The following is a 23,964-nucleotide window of genomic DNA, read 5'->3' on the forward strand; positions in this document are numbered from 1 at the left end:
GATTGTATACACTGTAGGGGTGGGGATGTAGAGAGGGGAATTAGAACAGGAAGAAGTCTGCAGGATTGTACACACTGTAGGGGTGGGGACGTAGAGAGGGGAATTAGAACAGGAGGACGTCTGCAGGATTGGATACACTGCAGGGGGGATGTAGAGAGGGGAATTAGAACAGGAAGAAGTCTGCAGGATTGTATACAATGTAGGGGTGGGGATGTAGAGAGGGTAATTAGAACAGGAGGAAGTCTGCAGGATTGTATACAATGTAGGGGTGGGGATGTAGAGAGGTTAATTAGAACAGGAGGAAGTCTGCAGGATTGTATACAATGTAGGGGTGAGGATGTAGAGAGGGTAATTAGAACAGGAGGAAGTCTGCAGGATTGTATACAATGTAGGGGTGAGGATGTAGAGAGGGTAATTAGAACAGGAGGAAGACTGCAGGATTGTATACACTGCAGGGGTGTGGATGTAGAGAGGAGAATTAGAACAGGAGGAAGTCTGCAGGATTGTATACACTGTAGGGGTGAGGATGTAGAGGGGAGAATTAGAACAGGAGGAAGTCTGCAGGATTGTATACACTGTATGGGTAGGGATGTAGAGAGGGGAATTAGAACAGGAGGAAGTCTGCAGGATTGTATACAGTGTAGGGGTAGGGATGTAGCGAGGGGAATTAGAACAGGAGGATGTCTGTAGGATTGTATACACTGTAGGGGTGGGGATGTAGAGAGGGGAATTAGAACAGGAAGAAGTCTGCAGGATTGTACACACTGTAGGGGTGGGGACGTAGAGAGGGGAATTAGAACAGGAGGACGTCTGCAGGATTGGATACACTGCAGGGGGGATGTAGAGAGGGGAATTAGAACAGGAAGAAGTCTGCAGGATTGTATACAATGTAGGGGTGGGGATGTAGAGAGGGTAATTAGAACAGGAGGAAGTCTGCAGGATTGTATACAATGTAGGGGTGGGGATGTAGAGAGGTTAATTAGAACAGGAGGAAGTCTGCAGGATTGTATACAATGTAGGGGTGAGGATGTAGAGAGGGTAATTAGAACAGGAGGAAGTCTGCAGGATTGTATACAATGTAGGGGTGAGGATGTAGAGAGGGTAATTAGAACTGGAGGAAGACTGCAGGATTGTATACACTGCAGGGGTGTGGATGTAGAGAGGAGAATTAGAACAGGAGGAAGTCTGCAGGATTGTATACACTGTAGGGGTGAGGATGTAGAGGGGAGAATTAGAACAGGAGGAAGTCTGCAGGATTGTATACACTGTATGGGTAGGGATGTAGAGAGGGGAATTAGAACAGGAGGAAGTCTGCAGGACTGGATACACTGCAGGTGTGGGGATGTAGAGAGGGGAATTAGAACAGGAGAAAGTCTGCCAGATTGCATACACTGCAGGGGTGGGGATGTAGAGAGCGGAATTAGAACAGGAGGAAGTCTGCTGGATTGTATACACTACAGGGGTGGAGATGTAGAGAGGGGAATTAGAACAGAAGGAAGTCTGCAGCATTGTATATACTGCAGGGGGGGTTGTAGGGAGGGGAATTAGAACAGGAGGAAGTCTGCAGGATTGTATATACTGCAGGGGGGGATGTAGGGAGGGGAATTAGAACAGGAAGAAGTCTGCAGGATTGTATACACTGTAGGGGTGGGATATAGAGAGGGAATTAGAACAGGAGGAAGTCTGCAGGATTGTATACTCTGTAGGGGTGGGGATGTAGAGAGGGGAATTAAAACAGGAGGAAGTCTGCAGGATGGTATATACTGTAGGGGTGGGGATGTAGAGGGGGAAATTAGAACAGGAGGAAGTCTGCAGGATTGTATACACTGTAGGGGGGATGTAGAGAGGGGAATTAGAACAGGAGGAAGTCTGCAGGATTGTATACACTGTAGGGGTGGGGATGGAGCGAGGGGAATTAGAACAGGAGGATGTCTGTAGGATTGTATACACTGTAGGGGTGGGGATGTAGAGAGGGGAATTAGAACAGGAAGAAGTCTGCAGGATTGTACACACTGTAGGGGTGGGGACGTAGAGAGGGGAATTAGAACAGGAGGACGTCTGCAGGATTGGATACACTGCAGGGGGGATGTAGAGAGGGGAATTAGAACAGGAAGAAGTCTGCAGGATTGTATACAATGTAGGGGTGGGGATGTAGAGAGGGTAATTAGAACAGGAGGAAGTCTGCAGGATTGTATACAATGTAGGGGTGGGGATGTAGAGAGGTTAATTAGAACAGGAGGAAGTCTGCAGGATTGTATACAATGTAGGGGTGAGGATGTAGAGAGGGTAATTAGAACAGGAGGAAGTCTGCAGGATTGTATACAATGTAGGGGTGAGGATGTAGAGAGGGTAATTAGAACAGGAGGAAGACTGCAGGATTGTATACACTGCAGGGGTGTGGATGTAGAGAGGAGAATTAGAACAGGAGGAAGTCTGCAGGATTGTATTCACTGTAGGGGTGAGGATGTAGAGGGGAGAATTAGAACAGGAGGAAGTCTGCAGGATTGTATACACTGTATGGGTAGGGATGTAGAGAGGGGAATTAGAACAGGAGGAAGTCTGCAGGACTGGATACACTGCAGGTGTGGGGATGTAGAGAGGGGAATTAGAACAGGAGAAAGTCTGCCAGATTGCATACACTGCAGGGGTGGGGATGTAGAGAGCGGAATTAGAACAGGAGGAAGTCTGCTGGATTGTATACACTACAGGGGTGGAGATGTAGAGAGGGGAATTGGAACAGAAGGAAGTCTGCAGGATTGTATATACTGTAAAATGTCAAAAATACAAGTGAAAAGGGTAAATCTGACCCATTCAAACACCCATGTTCTGCTCTTTAGCATAAAAAACAAGACCTTGTTGTCTAATTACAAACACAACAGAGAACGTTCAAATGAACAACAGACATGCGATAAATGCATGATGCTGAAGTACATAAAGCATCGAGATACATGGGACTCGAACATCAATACAAACATTCTAATAAACACATTGCCTACTGCTATGCTAAGACACAACAGTGGTCAAAAGCATACAATATATACATAAAATTCAATGTAGAAAAATATGGGTAGTGGTAAAGTAAAGCACTGTGGTTGAAAGAGGTCTACACAGAAGTGTTTCTGCCCTAGTCGGTTGCAGTTTAAGCCTTTCTTGAGCGGTCCTTCACCAGGACGGATGAATTTGAAAGGTAGAATGTTCTATGAGTGTGCTGCCGTGTCAGTGCAGCAACGCTGCACGGTTTTGCAAACAGAGAGGGGCACCCGTAACACATCAGGTGATCTCTGAGGAAGCTCCAAGGTTTCAAATGACGAGGTACAATCTATGTGCACAAAAGTATGCCTTTAAAATGAGGGATTGGAAAATGGCGACTCAACACTGGTGTACGCCTCTTCTGCTGCAGGATGAGTAGTATTCTGTCTCTTGGGCAGACTCACGGTGGGAAACAGGCAATCTGTCATGTATTGGTCCCCTTTGCACATGGGTATTGATCCCTTGGCTTGGAATTGTGAGTGGATGCTGGGCTGTGTCGCACCGTTGGAATCGGGCGTCCTGAAGCGTTGTCAATGGTGATCGTGTTCTCAGTAGACAGATGGCCACAACACCAGTATTTGAGGAGCGTGGAGTGAGTTTGCTGCACCGCCGAGTTGGTTTTCGAAAGCAGCTTGGCGGTACAGCAGACTCACTCCATACAACTGTTTACAAATAACTTATATTTTGACCCCTGTTGTGTCTTAGCATAGCAGTAGGCAATGTGTTTATTAGAATGTTTGTATTGATGTTCGAGTCCCATGTATCTTGTTGCTTTATGTACTTCAGCATCATGCATTTATCGCATGTCTGTTGTTCATTTGAACGTTCTATGTTGTGTGTGTAATTAGACCACTAGGTCTTGTTCTCTGATCATAAAAATTCCAGAGCCAATTGGAAGGTGTTTTTTTTATACTTAAGAGCAGAACATCTGGGTGTTTTAATGGGTCAGATTTACCCTTTTCACTTTTATTTTTTACTGTAGATCCCTCCTGGGCAGAGTAAGGGTCCCAACCAGGAGCCCGTCCAGATTTATTGATACTGTAAAATGTACTCATGACCCCATGAGTGAAAAAATTTGCAGCATCATTTGCTGTAACAATGTATCCATCAACATTCATGCTTTTTCAAGTCATGTTGACTTGCCGTGAAGTCATCTATTCATTTTTAAGGGCACATAGAAGAACAGCCATACTCAGTATCACACAGTGAATACCTCCTGAGTCATATGTTACTAATGGCTGTACAATGACATGACACCAATCTGACATGTTTGCTTCTTTCAACAGAAAGCAGCACCATTACCAAAAGCAACAATATGGAGATGAACATGAGAAGAAGGGATATACAGAGAAATAAGTGAAAAGCCACAGAAGAGTAGCAGCGTCAATGCACTGAAACTGTCAATCCCTCAGAAGAGCCAAGTGTCCTGCACATTGGTGAATAACCATCCAATGGAGAAAGCATCTGCCCACAAGGATTGTGTGATGTGCATCACTCCCAGGTCTAGTCTAATCACGCACATGAAATATCACACGGTTGAGAGTCCCTATAAGTGCACAGAGTGTAAGAAGAGCTTCAATAACTCCTCAACTCTGGGTACCCATAAGAGGACCCATACTGGTGAAAAGCCTTACGAGTGCACGGAGTGTAAGAAGAGCTTCACTCAGATCTCAAATCTGTTAAACCATCAGAGAATCCATACTGGAGAGAAGCCCTACAAGTGCACAGAGTGTAAGAAAAGCTTCCGTTTCTCCTCAAATCTGGTAAACCATCAGAGAGTCCATACTGGGGTGAAACCCTTCAGATGTACAGAGTGCAATAAAAGCTTCAGTCACTCCTCAACTCTGAGAGGTCATCTGAGGACCCATACTGGGGAGAAGCCTTACACATGCTCTGAGTGCCCGAAGAGCTTCAGTCACTCCTCAGCTCTAACAAAACATCAGAGGGCCCATACTGGGGAAAGGCCCTACAACTGTACAGAGTGTAAGAAGAGCTTCCGTTTCTCATCAAATCTAATAAACCATCAGAGAGTCCATACTGGGGTGAAACTCTTCAGATGCACAGAGTGCAATAAAAGCTACAGTCACTCCTCAGCTCTGAGAAGCCATCAGAGAACCCATACTGGAGAGATGCCACACAAGTGCACAGAGTGCATGAAGAACTTCAGTAACTCCTCAAGTCTGATAAGCCATCAGAGAATCCATACTGGGGAGAAACCGTTCAGATGCAAAGAGTGCAAGAAAAGCTTCAGTCAGTCCTTAGCTTTGAGAATTCATCAGAGCATCCATACAGGGCTTAAGCCCTACAAGTGCACAGAGTGCATGAAGAGCTTCAGTCACTCCTCATCTCTGATAACACATCAGAGGGCCCATACTGGAGTGAAGCCCCACAAGTGCACAGAGTGCATGAAGAACTTCAGTAACTCCTCAAGTCTGATAAACCATCAGAGAGTCCATACTGGGGAGAAACCCTTCAGATGCACAGAGTGCAAGATAAGCTTCAGTCAGTCCTCAGCTCTGAGAAGACATCAGAGAGTCCATACTGGAGAAAAGCCCTACAAGTGCACAGAATGTAAGAAGAGCTTCAGTCAGTCCTCAATTCTGATAGAACATCAGAGGGTCCATACTGGGATCAAGCCCTATAAGTGCACAGAGTGTAAGAAGTGCTTCCGTTTCTCCTCAAATCTGATAAACCATCAGAGAGTCCATACCGGGGTGAAACCCTTTAGATGCACAGAGTGCAGCAAAAGCTTCAATCAGTCCTCAACTCTGAGAAGCCATCTGACGACCCATACTGGGGTAAAGCCATATAAGTGCACAGAGTGCAAGAAGAGCTTCAGTCAGTCCTCAGCTCTAAGAAGGCATCTGAGGAGCCACAGTGGGGTGAAGCCCTAAAAGTGCACAAAGTGCAAGATGCTCTTCAGTCAATCCTCAATTCAGATAAGCCATCAGAAGGCCCATACTGGGGAAAAAAAAACTCAAAAGTGCACACAGTGCAGGAAGAGCTTGAGTCACTCCTCACCTCTGATAATACATCGGAGAACCCATATTGGAGGGAAGCCCCGCAAGTGCATAGAGTGCAAGAAGAGCTTCAGTTACTCCTCAGCTCTGAGAAGACCTCAGAGGATCCATACTGGAGTGAAGTCATTTAGGTGCTCAGAATGCAAGAACAGATTAAGTCACTCCATAATCCATCAGAGGGTCCATACTAGGTTGAAGCCCTATATGTGCACAGAGTGCAAGAAAAGGTTCAGTTACTCATCAAATCTAAGCAGGCGTCAGAGGATCCATTTTTCTCAAAGGACTGGAGGATCACCAAGTATTTAGGAAATCACACTCTTCCAGTAGTTGTCAAATGGAGAGATGGGATGGATGAATTCATGTAAATTATTGGCACCAAGAATCCTTTAGGTGGTCACCCACGATCTATAAGTGACTAATAACATAATAATATGGGGAGAGTGTACAAGACCTGCATACTGAGAGCCACAAAAAACTGGACATACCATCAACACAACAATCAGGACTCAGCAGCACAAGATCAATCAGTCAAATAAACTGATTAATAGGAATTCAGTCGAGAGAACTCAACATGTGTCAACAATGCACAACAACATACTACCTTAATGGAGACGTGACACCAAGGCTGGAAACCTAAACCAGCCCCATCACCACCCACTTGGCAACACAGAATATCAATAATGAAATATCATGTCATGTGCAGATGACAGACCACTTCAATCATCTCTGAAAGGAATAATACAACCAAAGTCCTGAGAAATAAAAGAAGGGAACTGGGAACAACTTGACATTAACTTCAAGTATAAACAAAATGAAGATCTTGCAAGGATCAAAATGATAGATGTTTTTACAGAACATTTAGGTAAAAAGCAAAGTTACACAAAAACACCACCAGATATAACTGAATCTATGTGGCTGGATTTATTTAAGTGAAATATACAACAAAAGATCAAATAGAAATGAAACACCAACCAATAACAAAATAAAACAGAGAGTAGCTTAAAAGGGCCATAGACAAGAATGTGTGAGACCCTAGGTCTCTGCCAATTTGCTGTCTGTAGAAATCGATGCATGAGGGGCTATTAATGCCAATGCTGGGAATTAACACCAACTTGCCCAACCACAGGATGTCCTTTTCCACTATTGAGGAACCTACTGTTTCTTTTTTTATTATTATTGTTGTATTTATTGAGGGAAAACCTAGGTTTGAGAAGCAACGGAGTGCTTTACTGAAGTATACAACAATAGAGGTACATAATGGAGTACTTTACAGAGGTATACAACAGTACAAATGCATAACTGAACATTTTACAGAGATAACAACAGAACAGATTTACAGCGAGGGGTAGGATACAGATGGGCACAGAGGAGGGGTACTGCTGTACTGGATGGCGCAGAGGAGAGGGGCGTCCAGCGTTTATCGCGTCAGGTGGCACAAGGGTGATTGGATGACACAGGTGTTGAGGCAGAGAGATTCCTTGAAGATGTGAGTTATTTTCTGAATTGTATGAACGTGGGGATGAGTCTGATGCTGACGTGGATTAGGTTTCATAGTCTTGGGGCGTAGGCAGCGAAGGCTTCTTTTGGGGTTCTCTACTTTTTGCAGCAGCAGATTTCCAGTGTGATGTGTCATGGCTTCTGGTTGTGCTCTGTCCACCAGAGATGTTGAGTTTCTCTGCAAGGTGGCTGGTTGAATTGAGGGCAGCTGTTTTATAGATGATTCAGCAAGACTTGAAGGTGATTCGTACATGCAGTGGGAGCCGGTAAAGGTCAATGAGGGCCAGGGTGATTTGGTTGTATCTGCGTAGACCCTTTATGAAGTGTGTGGCTACGCGTAGAACACTTCTCAGGGGCACAGGGGAGCACAATGGGAGACCTGCAAGTAGTGCATTGGCCCCATCCGGGTGGAATATCAATAGTGTTTGAACAGTGGATCTAAAGCTGTCTGGAGGGAGGAAGGGCTTGACTTTCCACAGGAGGGAGAGCTGATACCAAGCTGTCTGAGTTTTCTTAGCTATGTGTGTTTTGAAGGAGAGGTGTTTGCTGATGTGGGACCCGAGGGTCTTGGCGCAAGATGTGAGCTCAGGTGAGAAGCCCTCAGAGGTCATGGCTGATAGCCAGGTCTGTATGTGTGGGTGTAAGGTGTTGTTGGTGAGGAGTAGGAATTTGATCTTGGAGGGGTTGAGCTTCAAGTATGCACTGGACAAGACTGGATCAGCGAGAGGTAGGTTTTCAGTCTATGGGCCTCATTACACGGATGGCGGAGAACCATGGCGCTATTAGCGCCATGGTTCATGCCGGTAACATACCGGCACCGCCTTGGCGGAAAGGGGAATTACCGCCCCATTCCAAGGTTGGCGGGCGGTAATTCCCCCTTCCACCATTGCCGTTCCCCATTCCCAGTTTTGCCCCATAGGGCATAATGGGAATGGGGAAGGCACTAAATACGGTACCGCAAATTGCGGTACCGTAATTAGCACCCTGGGTCCCTTTGCGGGTTGGTTTTAAATGCCTGCAAAAAGCAGGCGTTAAATTCCCCAACCCGCAAAGGGACCTCGTAGTAAGGCGGTAAGGATTTACCGGTACCGGTAAAATACCGGTACCGGTAAAACCTTACCGCCATCCGTGTAATGAGGCTATATGTATGCCCTTGATGGAGTCTATCTTGCGGCATAGCTGTGTGTTGTCTGCGTATTGGTGGATGTGGATGTTGTGTGTGGCTAGGAGGGCTCCCAGCTGCGTCATGTAAAGATTGAAGATCACTGGGGAGATGATGGAGCCCTACGGGACTCCATAGGTGATGGGTACCCCTGGCGATCTAGCAGAGTCCATCTGAACAAACTGAGGTTAGACTTGTACTGGAATAGGACAAGATTGCTGATCTCCATGCTCTGATGTAGGGTGTCTGTAAGTGCCTGGGGGTCTACTGTGTTGAAAACGGCCAAGAGATAAAGTAGAACCATTAGGCTGGGGTGGTCATTGTCAAGGATGTTGAGGGCATTGTTGACCACCTGTATGGTTCATGTCTCCATTCTGCATTTGGGTCTGAACCTGGATTGTTATGTTTGTAGGAGATTGTTGGTGTCAGTGTGTTGCTGCAGTTGTGTGGCTATCGCTTTCTCAATGATTTTATCTAGGAACGGAAGATGGGTGATGGGGCAATAGTTACCTCGCTTGTCGGGATATAGAGTGGGTTTATTTGGTACAAGGAGTATTTGCACTGTGTTTAGGGTCGATGGGAAGGTGCCTTGAGTTAGGGGGCTGTGTGAGGAACCCCTGGTGGCAATAAGTAAGACAAGGGTGTTTATTGAACAATGAATGTTATATGAAGGTTGGAACAATGCATAATCTAAGCCTAAATCTAAGACGGGAGCAAGCGTCAAACATCAAATGAAAAATAAGGCAGCCCTAGTGGCGTTGTGTCAAATAAAAGGGTCTATACTAAGAAACCTATTGCCAAATCTCACAGCTAATACAAAAAAGGCTGTGGAATAGTTCTCAAGAAAAGAAAGAAGTAGTCTCAAATAATATGTCAGGATGTGGTAAGCTGGGTGTCCCTTACCCACGTTATGTGCACAGAGTAAGGTGGGATCTTGGAGCACAGTACAGTCTCAGGCTTCTCCAGCACGAGATGATAGTTCTAATGGCAACTCTAAGGATCGTCGATGGCCAAGTCTCATTTCCTTGAATGTCTTTTGCCTTCGAGGACCTGACATATTCAAATAACAAAACAAATAAACAGTCTCTTTTCCTTGGGGTTTGGGTGACAAATTTCACCCGGGATTCCCCTCTTCTCTTGTAAGTTCCTTGATGATATCAAGACTGAGGATAGCTAGGTTCTATTGCTTTCGAGGGCCTCTCCGGTTCCAAAATAAAGTTCCTTTAACAAATGAAAGTTTGTTTCCATTGTTCACTGGGTGATAGGTTGGCCCATGGATCCTTCTCATCTGGGCGCTAACCCTTTTCAATGAACTTTGGGCAAACTCTTCACCCCTGGATCTCCCTTGGTCGGGCTTGGACTCCTCTTGACTGACAATATTTGGGTGAGGACTTCACCCCTGGATCTCCCTCGGTCGGGCTCAGATCCCTCTTGACTGACAGTTGTAGGGTAATGGCTTCACCCATATATCTCCCTCTGTCAGGCTCGGACCCTTACCAGCTTCACATTCACTTGTATTTGTGGGATTCGCTGCACGTGCTTTCACACTGGTGTAGATCAATGTCTTTTTATTAAACAGAGATTTTACCTTTGACCTCTTTCAGCGACTCACCTACGGCCTTCTGGTACCCGTAGTTTCCCTCTGATGGGGATTGACCAGAGTCTCTTGAGTTAGCACCCACGTGGTGCCGGTTTTCTCTCTGCAGCTGGTCTCCCCTTAACACTCTTTACAGTTTGTTACACTGTTCATTAACCTTGGTTCAAACTTGACACTTTGCGCTTCTCAATCAACACAGCCCAGTTCTTATCAGTTCTTATCAGTTCTCTCCTCAACTCACTGGCTGTGATGACCCGCTTGGCCTTTGGCTTCAATGGAGTCAAGGCCGGTACCACGGTCGCTGGAGCTTCCCTCGCTCCTGATTATCAGCATTGGCTCGCCCTGTGTACCGTTGGCATCTGCTGCATGACACTTGAGCTATTGTTTGTGGTCTTATGCTCTCCTCCACAAAGGGTCAGTGTGTTTGGGATGAAAAGGGCAAGATCACTTCTCTCCTTGACACCCTCTCGGTTCCTGCCACCTTTATCCTTCTCTTGAACTGCTGTGCCGGTTTAGCCATCTTGTCATTCTGTCTGCCCTCCTCGCATTGCTCTTCTTGTGCTCTTTTAATCCACTTTTTATCCCTATGGGGAAAGGAAAGGGCTGTCAGGTGTGTGTCGTTCAAGTAAACGGTTTGCATGTTAGTCCATTGTCTGTGGTGTACAAAAGGGTTGGTGTCTGAAAAGGGGAGAGGTAGAATTTCTACATCTTCCGGGGTACAGGTTTATCTGGAATTATGGTCTTTGTCATGGTGGGGTAGTTCATGTCAAAAGGGAAGGTTTTTGGAGGGTTTGTTAAATGAACGAGAATGACCACAATGGAGAACAGAACCGAGGGGATGGTGGGAATAGTAGTGTTCTGACCCAGTAGGTTGGGTGTTCAGAACAAAATAACAGGAGGGACGTTGAAAAGAATGGGCCTCACAATGAGACGGCTGCTGCCGGAGTCATTTTTTTTCAGCCACCCGGCAATGGGGACTTAACCGGGCATTACAGCCCCGGTGGTCCCAGTAAATTCCCATTGCCGGGTGCCAGAATACATTTCTCCCCATTCCCATTTGAGTCCCATTGGACTCAATGGGAATGGGGAGGTCAGATGCACCGGGACCATTCATGAATGGTGCCGGTGCATCCGTCAAGGTCTGCAAGCGGGTGCCGTTCCGCCCGCCAGGTCAGACCTGCCGGGCGGAAAGGCACCTGTCTGCAAAACTCGTAGTTTGCCGGTCCGGAAACAATGGTACCGGCAAGCTTACTGGTACCGTTGTTTCCGGACCATCAGTGTCTGGGAGTATCCTTATAAGAACCAGGAAAAGCGGGAGTCTGGGAGTTGTGGCTCTTAAAAAGTTTATCAGATGTGAATTTGGTTGTTGGCTTTACCTTTGGATAAGGAAGATTCAATGGATGGAAGAGATGATGAGCGGGAATAGCTTATATTGTTCGCCTCACCATCCTCCCCATGATGGTACTGCATCTCACCTGGGGCATTCCCTCGAGTAGAACCCTGGGTTCCCCTAACCAGGTGATCCTCCCCTACTGGTCCACCCCCAGGAACTGGATCCAACAGCGATGGCCGTGTCCTGGCCACCTGAATAAGGGATTCTTGAGGTCTTACTGGGAGAATACCCTCCGGTTTCTCACAGCTGTTGACGATGTCCAGGTAGAGAAGGAGATCTTCTGCAGGGAGGGTCTTGAGGATGGATGCTGGGAGGATGTTGTCTATATACGAGGTGGATTTCTTCAACAAATACCCACAACAAACTCCCAACTAATAACTCATCTGCCTGCACCCTGTGCACTGTACCCTGGTATATATTACAGTTAGAGAAGGCGTCAGCCGTAGCTCATCCATAGTGGGCGATGGCCATGCCCTTCCTCGATTATGAAGGATCCAGAGAACAGGAAGCTGGAGCAGGAAGTCTATTACGTGTGTCAGTCTCGAGGTAAAGCGCATAGTGGGTTATATTGGGGAGCTGCTGAGTGATCCATTTATTATAGTGGGATGTTGATAGGGGTCGGAGGGATTGTAGAATTGTTTGCCACTGAGATGAGATGTATATATACCCGTACTTGAATCTCATGCATCTCTAAGATGATTTAGCATATAGCATACTGAACCATGGGAATACCATCCAACTTACACTTATATGTCTTTCAGTTTCAACTAATTGGTGGTATGACAAAATGTTTGTATGTAATTCATGTTTATTTTTTCTTTTCATATATTAACTAGCAGTAGTACATGTTCTCTGAACGGCTTCTGCCGACATACATGATAACACTGATCCCTATCGCTATTTCTATTAGCTTATCGCTTGATGTGCTTTGTACCCTAAAGTAAACTGTGATGAGAAGGGACGCGTGTGGCTGACTGACATACCAAGGAGCAGACATTGGGGGGTGGCGAGATTTGGTGTGCTTCTGCATACTGCGACTTTCTGTGCTCTCTCCCCACCTGTTACCTCAACCTGGCATGGCGCAGTCCATTGTGAGGCAAATTTCTTGGAAACCGCGCATCCTAGGGCCTGGACCTCACGTTTTGTTCCTCATGTTGAGACCGGTCCTTCTATGACTACATTGATGCTTTGCCAATTTCAGGCAACCATCTCCTATGTGAAGGTGCTAAAATCAGGGGAAAGGGGTGCCGTGCCCAAATGTCATGTAGTAGGTAAAGTCTGGAGGGTCCTAACAGGTAACTATGCAAATGTTGGTGCAGATTGATGAAACGGTGTGGAATTGTATAAGGAACAGCGCTTTGCCACAAATCCTCCCACAAACATATTGTCCCTTGTATACATAGAGATAGATTAAGACAGACATTGCATGACATTGCCATGTTCATAGTATAATGACTGCCTCGTGTGAACAAAGTGGGTGATTTTGTATATGTTTTTTTATGGACATTGTTCAAATAAACTGGATTGTTTGAGATGTATTCACTATAGTGCAAGCTGATGTCATTTATTTCTCTACTGCTGAAGCCCTGCTCGCCACCTTCACTTACGACATTATGACCATCATAGCTGATAAATATAAAACCAAATCACAAATCATCCTACTTGGTGCTTTTAACCTTGGTTTTCAAGACCCCAAGACCCTGCAGCTCTTGACCTGGCCAATACTCTAACTGACCTGGGCTTCGACCATCACATCCTGGAACCCACCCATTCTAAAGGGAGAACCCTCGATTGGTTAGTCGACATAAATTGCACCATTAATCTACAGGCTAACCTACTGTGCACTTGGTCAGACCATCACATGAATACCTTCAATATTGAAACAACAGACCAATGCCCCACACAAGACATTGCCCCTTCTATTCATACTAGAAATAACAGGGACAGAACAAGGGATAATCTACTCCCGCTTATCCTACCTTTATTGAACAATGTCCCTCCTCATGCACTGATCCCACAGTATTAGTCGATACCTTTAACCAGTCCATGCTCAAAGCCTTGAACACTATTGCCCCAATCAAGCTAAGGAAACCCAAACCTTGTTCACACCTTAATTCATGGTTTACACCACACCTAAGAATACTTCACAAAGAGAAACGAACAGCTGAAGCCCGTTGGAAAAGCCATCCATCTGACGCCAACAAGGCCAAAAAAGACACCTATAATAAAGGTATCATGCAAGCGGAGTCCAACACCAAAGAGCTCTTCAAGATCCTTAAGGAGCGTGAATCTCCAGCAACTCCTCCTGACACCTGTAGCAAAGACAGCACATGGTGCACAAATATACAAAATGCCCTCCTCGGCAAAATTGCCACTCTCCAGTCTAAAATAAATGCTAAACAAACTTGTCTGTCAGCTCCCTCCTCACACACACACTACCACCCCCACTTTTCAGACCCATAAGCCTTTCAGCTTCTCACCTCTTAGTACTACAGAAGTGGAAAACATAATTAACAATCTTAAACCTTTTAACGGCCAAGGTGACCTTGTTGAACGAGAAAACATATTATACCCCTTAGATCGTGTGTATATATATTGGCTTAGGCCAAGTCGCTCTGCGAGAAAATCCACGTTGCAAGGCCCTGACCTTAGATCTGTGTAGGCTGCCAGTTGAGGTTCATCCGCCATTTTAGATTCTCTCTCTAAAGTCACCCTGTGTTCTAAGATGGTGGACAGTGTCGTTTTGAATGTAACATGGCATTCTTGACCTCTATGTGCAAGTTAATGTCTAAACTGCCTGCAGGCCAAATGTTAGGGTCATGTACTGAGACCTTGTCCTTAGTTGACCTGTGTATAAAGGATTATCTGTATCAACGAGATTAATCCATGAACATATATCATACACAATACTGTTTGAGCATCTTATGTGAACACTTGTTTTACTATATTGTACAAAGTTATGTGCAGAGGCTCAACACGAAATCCGAAGACACACTGTTGCTATTGTAACTTGTTTGCGAATATGTTAAGGATAACCCCTAAATGTATAGCTGCATAAATTACGGAACAAACTCGGCACGAACCCTAGATCCTAGATTCATTAACCTGCAAGTGGGTTGGACATCATGTTTTGGAGTGTTTAAAAGGTACGACTATTCTGATGTACAGTCCCACTCACTTCCCACACCGAAAGGGCTGGTATTCGCTGTGGTGAACTGGGGGCCTGATAGCTATCCGATACTCTGTTTCTTTGAAAACTGTTCAGTTACTTTGAATAAAGATCTGTGTATCTTTATAACCTGCGTTTGGTGTATTTCCTTTGAAGGTATTCAGCCTCGATATCTTCTTTTGCTTTCACAGATGGTGCCCGAATAGGGACCCTCAAGATTGATGCCAGCTCGTTGAAGGTTGACACGGCTATCGGACCGGGATCGGACAGTGACAAAAGGGCTACTTTTTGAATGAGAAGCGACACCTCAGCAGCGCTGCATGGCCCGATCCCTGGACGATGAGCACGCGGTCCGAGTCGGCATCTTGACAAGGGTCCACATATCGAGGTGGGCACCAAACACGAGGTAAAATTCATTAGAAAAACTTTGAAATCCGATCGGACCTCCTTAGGCTTGATCAGGTGAGTCGTGACCCGATTCTTAAGTATCCTGATAATTGGTTTTGGAGCATTGCACCCGCGAGTACAATTATTGACCAGGTAGCACCAGTATTCTGACATACCTGGGAAATTGTCTGCCTGCTTTAGGGCATTATTCCGCAGTGACAGACAAGCTTTGGAATTTAGCCGTCCGGTGCCTCAGGAGGGGTCGCCGGCTTGTACTATGTACTGTAAGCATGGCATTGGTAGTATAGTGTTTAATGATATTTGGCACTGACAAACCAGACATGCTTCCGAACTTCAGTGGCCAATCATTGGTAGTTGTGAAATTCCTTGTATTAAATACTTAGAATCTATATTATTAAAGAAAAAGGCTAGACCTGCAGCATTTGACATATTACAGAATTGGAAGAAAGAAGCGTTGCAGCAGCTTAAGAGTAGAGAAAAACATGCACGTCGTCATAAGACCTACGCCGAAAAAGCGTTGTTGTATGACCAAGATAAACAGTCTGAGTCGGCTAGGAATATGGATAGGGCTTTCTCACTTGGTATCCAGAAAATCTACCCTTCTAAAGACTTTCATGTTTCGACAAACCTATCGATAAATTGTTAAATGAACGAAGGCCTGGTGCCACTGCGCCACCTCCGTATGTTCCTCTTCCTGCTGCTTTGCCTCTTCCTGCTGTTATTCCTCCTCCTGCTCCTATCGTTCCTCCTGTTGTTCCTCTTCCTCCAGTTGTTGGTCCTCCTTTTGTTGCTGCTCCTCCGCCTGCTCCTCCACCTGCTACTCCGCTCTTTCCTGTTGTACCAGTGATAACACCTCCGTTGACAATGCTTACTCTTTCTCTTCCAAGTGGTCCTGCACCGTTTGTTGTAGATCAGGGAGCGTGATCGAGGGTTGTCACTCGCAATACTGTACCTCCAGAGAAGAAACGTGAATTGATTGAATGGGCTAAGCATTGTATGGAGATGGATGATCAAGCTAATGTTTTTGCCACAATTCCTGAGAAGAGAATTATTTGGGACAAGCTTACGGCCTGTGTCCAAGGGAAGTCTGAGGGTGCTACCAAGTTCTTTAATCGGTTCGAACAGGTATTTTCAGATTTCAGTGGACAAGATTTAGGCACAGAGTCTGGGAAAAGATTATTTGTAGACAAATTTGTGCGTGGATTGCTGCCTGACATCCAGTCGCAAATTATGTCTTCTGAGAGCGCTTGGCAAGCAATGTCTCAATCAGAAGTACTGCACATGGCTCTGTACTATGAGAATCGTGTCAATAATGAAAAAGAAAGAGTTGAAAAGAGAAAAGGTGATTTAAAGGCAAAAGTATTATTACAGCAAATCATTAGAGGCCCTAGAGGGGGTAATTCACAAACTAGATGTCAGTATGTTCCACAAGGAAATGTGCCCTTGGGTCCTGTAAGTATTAACCAGTGTGCCTATTGTAGGCAAGAGGGTCATTGGCGTGCACAATGCCTGATCCTCCGACAGAGGTCAAATAACACATTTGGGAATATGGGTAGATGACCCAGAGGTCGCCTGGGTGTAGGGGGCCCTAGTAGAGGTCAATTTTCACAAGATTCACAGCAACCTTTTTCACAGGATAATCAAGCACCGCGTGTGGATGCATCCTTCTGCTGCTTACCTCTCTGAAGAACTTCCTTTTGACAATATTCTGTTTCGTTAGGATTGCCCGAAGCAGGGTTTGGAACCTACGTCTATTCCCATTAATCAGAAAGGTTCCTACGTTGAAATGTTAGTGGGAAATAGGAAATATCTATTCTTGATAGATACAGGGGCACAAAAGTGTTCCATTGATCATTCTCAGGTTCCAAACATTCCACTGTTAGGGCAAACCAATGTTTCTGTAGGGTTTTCTGGCACACCAGTTGTCTGTCCAGTTTCTTCACCGTTACCTATTTCTTTGGGTCTGTTTACGGACCATTGTCCATTCATTTTGACTTTGAATTGTGGAGAGAATTTGCTGGGTTGAATCTGTTGAAGGAGTTAAATGCGGTAATTCATTGTTCCACTGATGGAGTGCGTTTGACGATTTCACCACAGCAACTTTCTGTCTCTCAATTCTTGACTAAACCTTTGCCCCCGGAATTAGTGATATTCCGGAGTGTTTATGGGCAGTAGACGACAATGATGTCGATGTTTTGCAAATTGAGCCTGTTAAAATTGTTTTGAAACATGGATTGAAGCTGCCGGCCATTCCGCATTATAAGATTTCAGTTGATGGGGAACAAGCTTTGAAATGCATCGTCTCCGATTTTGTACATCGAGGGGTGATTGAGGAAATTGCAGGTAGTTTATGCAATAGTCCGATTTTGCCTGTGTACAAAAAAGGCGATAATGCAATTCCTTTCCTTTTTATAATAAATTTACGTGCCATCAATAAGATTGTCGCTCCACAATTTCCAATTGTGCCTGCTGTGACGACGATATTAACTATGATCCCAGCTTCAGCTACTCACTTTAGTGTTTTAGACCTAAAGAATGCTCTCTCTAGTATTCCTATACACAAGGACAGTAGATATTTGTTTGTGTTCACCTTAGGGGGACGCTCCTTCACATTTACCCGTGCACCACAGGGTTACATGGAAAGTCCTAGCATCTACAGTAGGGCTCTGAAAGAACAACTCGATACCCTTGAGTTGCCCTCTACTTGTACACTGCTTCACTATGTTGATGACTTGCTTTTAGCTGCTGACTCAGAGGGCGCTTGTAAGGAGGGCACTGTGTTGTTACTTATTCACCTGGCTAAACATGGACATAAAGCTTTGCTTAAGAAATTTCAATATTGTTGCCAGGAGGTCGCCTATTTAGGCTATCTCCTGTCAAAGGAGGGAAGAAGATTGACGCCTGAAGAGATAAAACTAATTTCTAGCATGTCTGTCCCAAATTCACAGAAAGAAGTTAGAGCATTGATAGGAATGGCTTCTTACTCTAGGCAGTGGATCCCCAATTTCTCGTTAACGACTAAGCCGATGTTGGCTCTGACGAAGAAGGGCATTTCTTCGCCATTGCCTTGGAACATGGAGCACCAGCGTGCATTTGATTTGCTCAAGACTGCATTGTGCTCGGCACCGGTTTTGGGCACACCAAATTATGAAAAGGCCTTTGTGTTTGTGCATGAATGGATGTGCTTAGGCTGTGTTAACGCAGGAACATGGAGGGAAGAATAGGCCGTGCGGTTACTTTTCTTCTGCCCTTGATCCTGTAGCATTCGCTTTGCCAAGATGTTTGTGAGCTGTCGCTGCTGCTGCTGCGTCTGTAAAATAGAGTGAGGGAATGGTCCTAGGCCATGCTTTAATCCTGATGGTACCTCACTCTGTAGATGTTCTACTGAACAGAACTCAAACACAACACCTCACTTCCACACGGTTGACAAGATATGAATTGATCTTGTTTGCACCACACATCCAAATTAAGTGGTGTTGTGTTCTTAATGCGGCTGAACTTTACCTTTTCCGCAAGGTACTGCTTGCAGTGACGAAGAGTCACATGACTGTCTTTAAAGTACCAAACAAGAGACAAAGGATAGGATTGATCTAAAAGATACTCCTTTGAACAATCCACAAAGGGAGCTGTTTTGCGATAGCTCCTGCTTGAAACTTCTGGATGGTACATCCACAGCTGCTTATGCAATCACTACATTGAGCACGGTCGTGGAAACCAAGAGAATCACGCATAACTCTGCGCAGGCCGCAGAGATTATATCATTGACCCGAGCTTGCAAACTTTCCGAAGGGCTTACCGTGAATATATACACTGACAGTCAGTATGCCTTTGGGGTGGTTCACAACTTTGGGAGACTTTGGTCAGAAAGAGGGTTCTTAACTTCACATGGTACAAAGATCCCTGATAGTACGGCTACTCTCAGCGCTTGCATTCCCTACGCAGTTAGCTATTGTAAAATGGGCAGTGCATCAAAAGATTGTAGATGATATAGGGAAAGGGAATGCTTTTGCTGACCAGATAGCTAAACAGACTGCCACCGATCTCTCTTCAGACCTGTAACTTCAAGGGAAGCCACAAATGCCTGTATTATGGATGAGGGTATCGATTCCGTGAGAGATATCCAAGCCGATGCCACATTAGAAGAGTCTAACAAATGGGCTGAGGGCTTGAGGAAACTTGACGATGATGGGTGTTGGGCCGACAGAGTCGAAAGGAAATGGCTACTTCCTGACGCATATATTATGATGATGGTTGTTATGGCTCATGGTCCCACACATATATGTGCCCGCAAGATTACAAAAATGTTGGAAAATGTATGGGTGAATGACAACATCTCTAACTGTCAAGGTGACCTGTGTCCAGCCCTCACGATCAAGGTGGCTGCACATGAACTAGCCCCTTTCATCACGGCCCTCATTAACACATCATTCAATACAGGCATTGTCCATGATAACCTGAAAGACGCATTGGGTCATCTCACATTTATCAAGAAGCCCTCTCTCGACGCCAATGTACCTACCAACTTTAGGCCCATTACCACGGTACCGTTCCTGCTTAAAATATTGGACCAAGCTGCTTACTTACAGATATAGGAGTACTTGGAATTGAACAAACTCCTCGGTCTTAGGCAATCCGGCTTCCGGCCCAGGCACGGGACAGAAACCGCCCTCTTTGATTTGAAAACACAAATTGAGGATCTGAAAGACAAAGGGAAACTGGCTCTGCTACTCCTACTGGACCTATCAGCAGCCTTTGACTTGGTTAACCACCAAATCCTCTGTAGGCATCTCTCATTAGCTGCCAATTTCTCTGACTCTGCCACCGCCTGGATCAGATCGTTCCTAGAGAACAGATATATGCGGGTCTTTTCCCCCGTCAGACGCTGCCGATCCTTCACCTGTTCGATGCGGCGTCCCCAGGGTTCTTTTGTCTCGCCAAACCCTTGATTGATTGATTGATTGATTGATTGTTTATTTGTATAGCGCCTATGCACAATGTGCTTCAAAGCGCTTATTTGATATCTTTGGCTATCTGGGTGTCACCTACACAAATTATGCCAATGACACCCAGATACTCATCCCCATCACTGGAGACCACACAGTGGACACTAAATCCTTGAATGGTGTCTATTTGGTCATCCAGGCCTGGATGGCGCAACACAAGCTTTGTCTTAATGATGACGAACCAAGCTCCTCATCCTTGGCTCTCATTATCACCTTAATAAACTAGATCCTGTCTTCAAATCCTTTATCATTGATGGCAACACTATCAAGGTCTCCAACGATACCAAAATGCTAGGCATCTACCTTGACTCCACCCTGTCACTATCCAGACAAACTAACTCAGTAAATTCAGCATCCGCCTACACATGCAAACTTATTACAGCATGCCGCCTCTTCCTTTCCACGGCCAGCTGCACTTTCCTAGACAGAACACTTATCATGACCAAGATTGATTATTATAAAGCTCTCTACCTGGGGACGATGTTAGGGAGAATTCTCATTTCATGGCTAATTTCCCTTACCTAGTGAGTCCCTCAGCAGCTTTGCTGGATCTCTGGAGTTGTTTCTTTCCACTTGGTAAGAGTGTGAACTTTTCCCCCACTCTTACTTGTATTTTGCTATGTGTTTTGACCTGTTTTGGGGATTGTGGGCTCTGGAGTACACCACTTCAGTAGCCCCCTTCTTTGTGTGTGTCACACAGCACCTTCTGTGCAGTGGCACAGGGTTGTCGTTCAGACTCCCCCCAACTCCATTTCTGAGGCGACTACCGTCCCCCAGAAAAGGGTAAAGTTACCATTAACTGTACTTAGGGCCTCATTACACGGAAGGCGGTAATGGTTAACGGTCACCGTTAATGGTAACGGTGACCGTTAACCATTACCGCCTTACTACGAGGTCCCTTAGCGGGTTGGTGCTTTAACGCCTGCTTTTTGCAGGCGTTAAAAACCAACCCACTAAGGGACCTTGGTGCTAATTACAGCACCGCAAAATTGCGGTGCCGTAATTAGCACCTTCCCCATTCCCATTATGCCCTATGGGGCAAAAATGGGAATGGGGAAGGGCAGTGGTGGAAGGGGGAATTACCGCCCCGCCAACCTTGGAATGGGGCGGTAATTCCCCTTTCCACCAAGGTGGTGCCGGTATTTTACCGGCATGGACCAAGGTGCTAATAGCACCTTGGTCCTCCGCCTTCCGTGTAATGAGGCCCTTAGTCAAATTGAACCACAGATCCAGTACACACCATCTTACATGGAGTGCTGGAAGGGTTAACTCTTAACTCTTTTTATCTGTACCTCCTAGAGCATTGTGTCGCTCTTTTAACATTTAGACATGGCTGGTGGCAGTGGTATCTACCCTAAATTTCTACCGCGGTTATCTTATATAACCGTGGTAATATTGTAGGCTATTGTGTGACCAAATCCTTTTTCGTTTGGCTCCGGTGCAGTTTATTCGCCATTTCTTTTTGTTAAACTCCTTCTTGTGTTTTACTTTGCGCGGCAAACTAGGTTTGCCTTATTTGTTCACTGTCTTTTGGCGGGCTTCTACCTAGAAGCCCTCCTCAGGGTGCCTGGGTGTCTAGGTGGGCTGAATGTGAGGGAGCGGTGTAGTCACCCCCTGCCCAGGTTATCCTAGGAAACCCAAGTCACACTTTGTCATGATTGGACAAGGTGGTTTTCCGGGCTGGACAACCCCCCTGCTGGGTGATTGACAGCCAGGCTGTGTGAATGGGGGTTTTGCACATAAAAGGCAGGTCTCTTGGGCTGGAAGTCAGAGAGCCACCACTGGAACTACAAGGAACCGACGAGAAGTGGCTCCAGAGGCTATTACCTAGTTCTCCACCGGAATCTATTCACTTACACAGACCTGTATATACCGGTTCTGTAAATATGTTTGTAGATGACCTCATCTGTCCCTCACCTAGTTTCTATTTATCATGCACTGTATATATCTAGTATTTCTGTTCCGTGTACATTGTATATTACCTTTGCATCTATAGCCTGCAGGTACTTGTTACTTTTGTCTCTGTAACTTAAGTTATGCGCCCAGATGCCTTAAAGAAATACAAAATACAAATACAAATAGACGTGTTAAAAGGAGGAGTGCAAGTGGGACCCGCAATACTACTGGCTATACAAAATCATGAAACCGTCTGACATTTGTGAAATGTGTGCCTGAAGCCGACAGAGACTAGAGGAGACTGGTTGGAGTTGGCATAGCTTAAACAGGCAGAGACTAGAAGAGACTGGCTGGAGTTGGCATAACTTAAACAGGCAGAGACTAGAGGAGACTGGCTGGAGTTGGCATAGCTTAAACAGGCAGAAACTAGAAGAGGCTGGCTGGAGATGGCATAACTTAAACAGGCAGAAGCTAGAGGAGACTGGCTGGAGTTGGCATAGCTTAAACAGGCAGAGACTAGAAGAGACTGGCTGGAGATGTCATAACTTAAACAGGCAGAGACTAGAAGAGACTGGCTGGAGATGGCATAGCTTAAACAGGCAGGGATTAGAGGATACTGGCTGGAGTTGGCATAGCTTAAACAGGCCGAGACTAGAGGAGACTGGCTGGAGTTGGCATAGCTTAAACAGGCAGAGACTAGAAGAGACTGGCTGGAGATGGCATAACTTAAACAGGCAGAGCCTGGAAGAGACTGGGCCTCATTCCGAGTCGGGCGGTAGGAGATACCGGGCACCGGTAAGGAGACCGGTGCCGGTAATCCACTACTGCCCGATTCTGAGGTACCCTAACGGGACCCGTAAGTGGACCAGGGTGCAAATAATGGGCTTGCCATTCACAAGCCCGTTATTTGCGCCCTCCCCATTCCCATTGAGCCCTCTGGGGGCTCAAATGGGAATGGGGATTCGTTAGTTCAATGGGGACTTACCGGTCTCTCCAGGGTCGGAATGGACCGGTAAGTCCCCATTGAACAACACTGGAGTCTCTGTAACTTAAGTTATGTGCACAGATGCCTTAAAGAAATACAAAATACAAATACAAATAGACGTGTTAAAAGGAGGAGTGCATGTGGGACCCGCAATACTACTGGCTATACAAAATCATGAAAGTGTCTGACATTTGTGAAATGTGTGCCTGAAGCCGACAGAGACTAGAGGAGACTGGTTGGAGTTGGCATAGCTTAAACAGGCAGAGACTAGAAGAGACTGGCTGGAGATGACATAACTTAAACAGGCAGAGACTAGAGGAGACTGGCTGGAGTTGGCATAGCTTAAACAGGCAGAAACTAGAAGAGGCTGGCTGGAGATGGCATAACTTAAACAGGCAGAGACTAGAGGAGACTGGCTGGAGTTGGCATAGCTTAAACAGGCAGAGACTAGAAGAGACTGGCTGGAGATGTCATAACTTAAACAGGCAGAGACTAGAAGAGACTGGCTGGAGATGGCATAGCTTAAACAGGCAGGGATTAGAGGATACTGGCTGGAGTTGGCATAGCTTAAACAGGCCGAGACTAGAGGAGACTGGCTGGAGTTGGCATCGCTTAAACAGGCAGAGACTAGAAGAGACTGGCTGGAGATGGCATAACTTAAACAGGCAGAGCCTGGAAGAGACTGGGCCTCATTCCGAGTCGGGCGGTAGGAGATACCGGGCACCGGTAAGGAGACCGGTGCCGGTAATCCACTACTGCCCGATTCTGAGGTACCCTAACGGGACCCGTAAGTGGACCAGGGTG

The 23,964-nt window shown here is 45.8% G+C and overlaps 1 protein-coding gene across 2 annotated transcripts in view; it reads left to right on the plus strand.

Annotated features, from left to right (window-relative positions):
- Positions 1 to 13,237, plus strand: part of LOC138570283 (zinc finger protein 271-like) — a 48,177-nt gene extending 34,940 nt beyond the window's left edge. For both annotated transcript variants that reach the window (XM_069649055.1, XM_069649054.1), the window contains exon 2: positions 4,317 to 13,237. In XM_069649055.1, coding sequence (XP_069505156.1) covers positions 4,482 to 5,924 — 1,443 coding nt within the window. In that variant the 5' untranslated portion in view covers positions 4,317 to 4,481 and the 3' untranslated portion in view covers positions 5,925 to 13,237. The remainder of the gene's footprint in view (positions 1 to 4,316) is intronic.
- The last annotated feature ends 10,727 nt before the right edge of the window (positions 13,238 to 23,964 follow it).

The sequence above is a fragment of the Ambystoma mexicanum genome, chromosome 2q (genome assembly GCF_040938575.1).
Source record: "Ambystoma mexicanum isolate Mex_15411 chromosome 2q, UKY_AmexF1_1, whole genome shotgun sequence".
NCBI lineage: Eukaryota > Metazoa > Chordata > Amphibia > Caudata > Ambystomatidae > Ambystoma > Ambystoma mexicanum.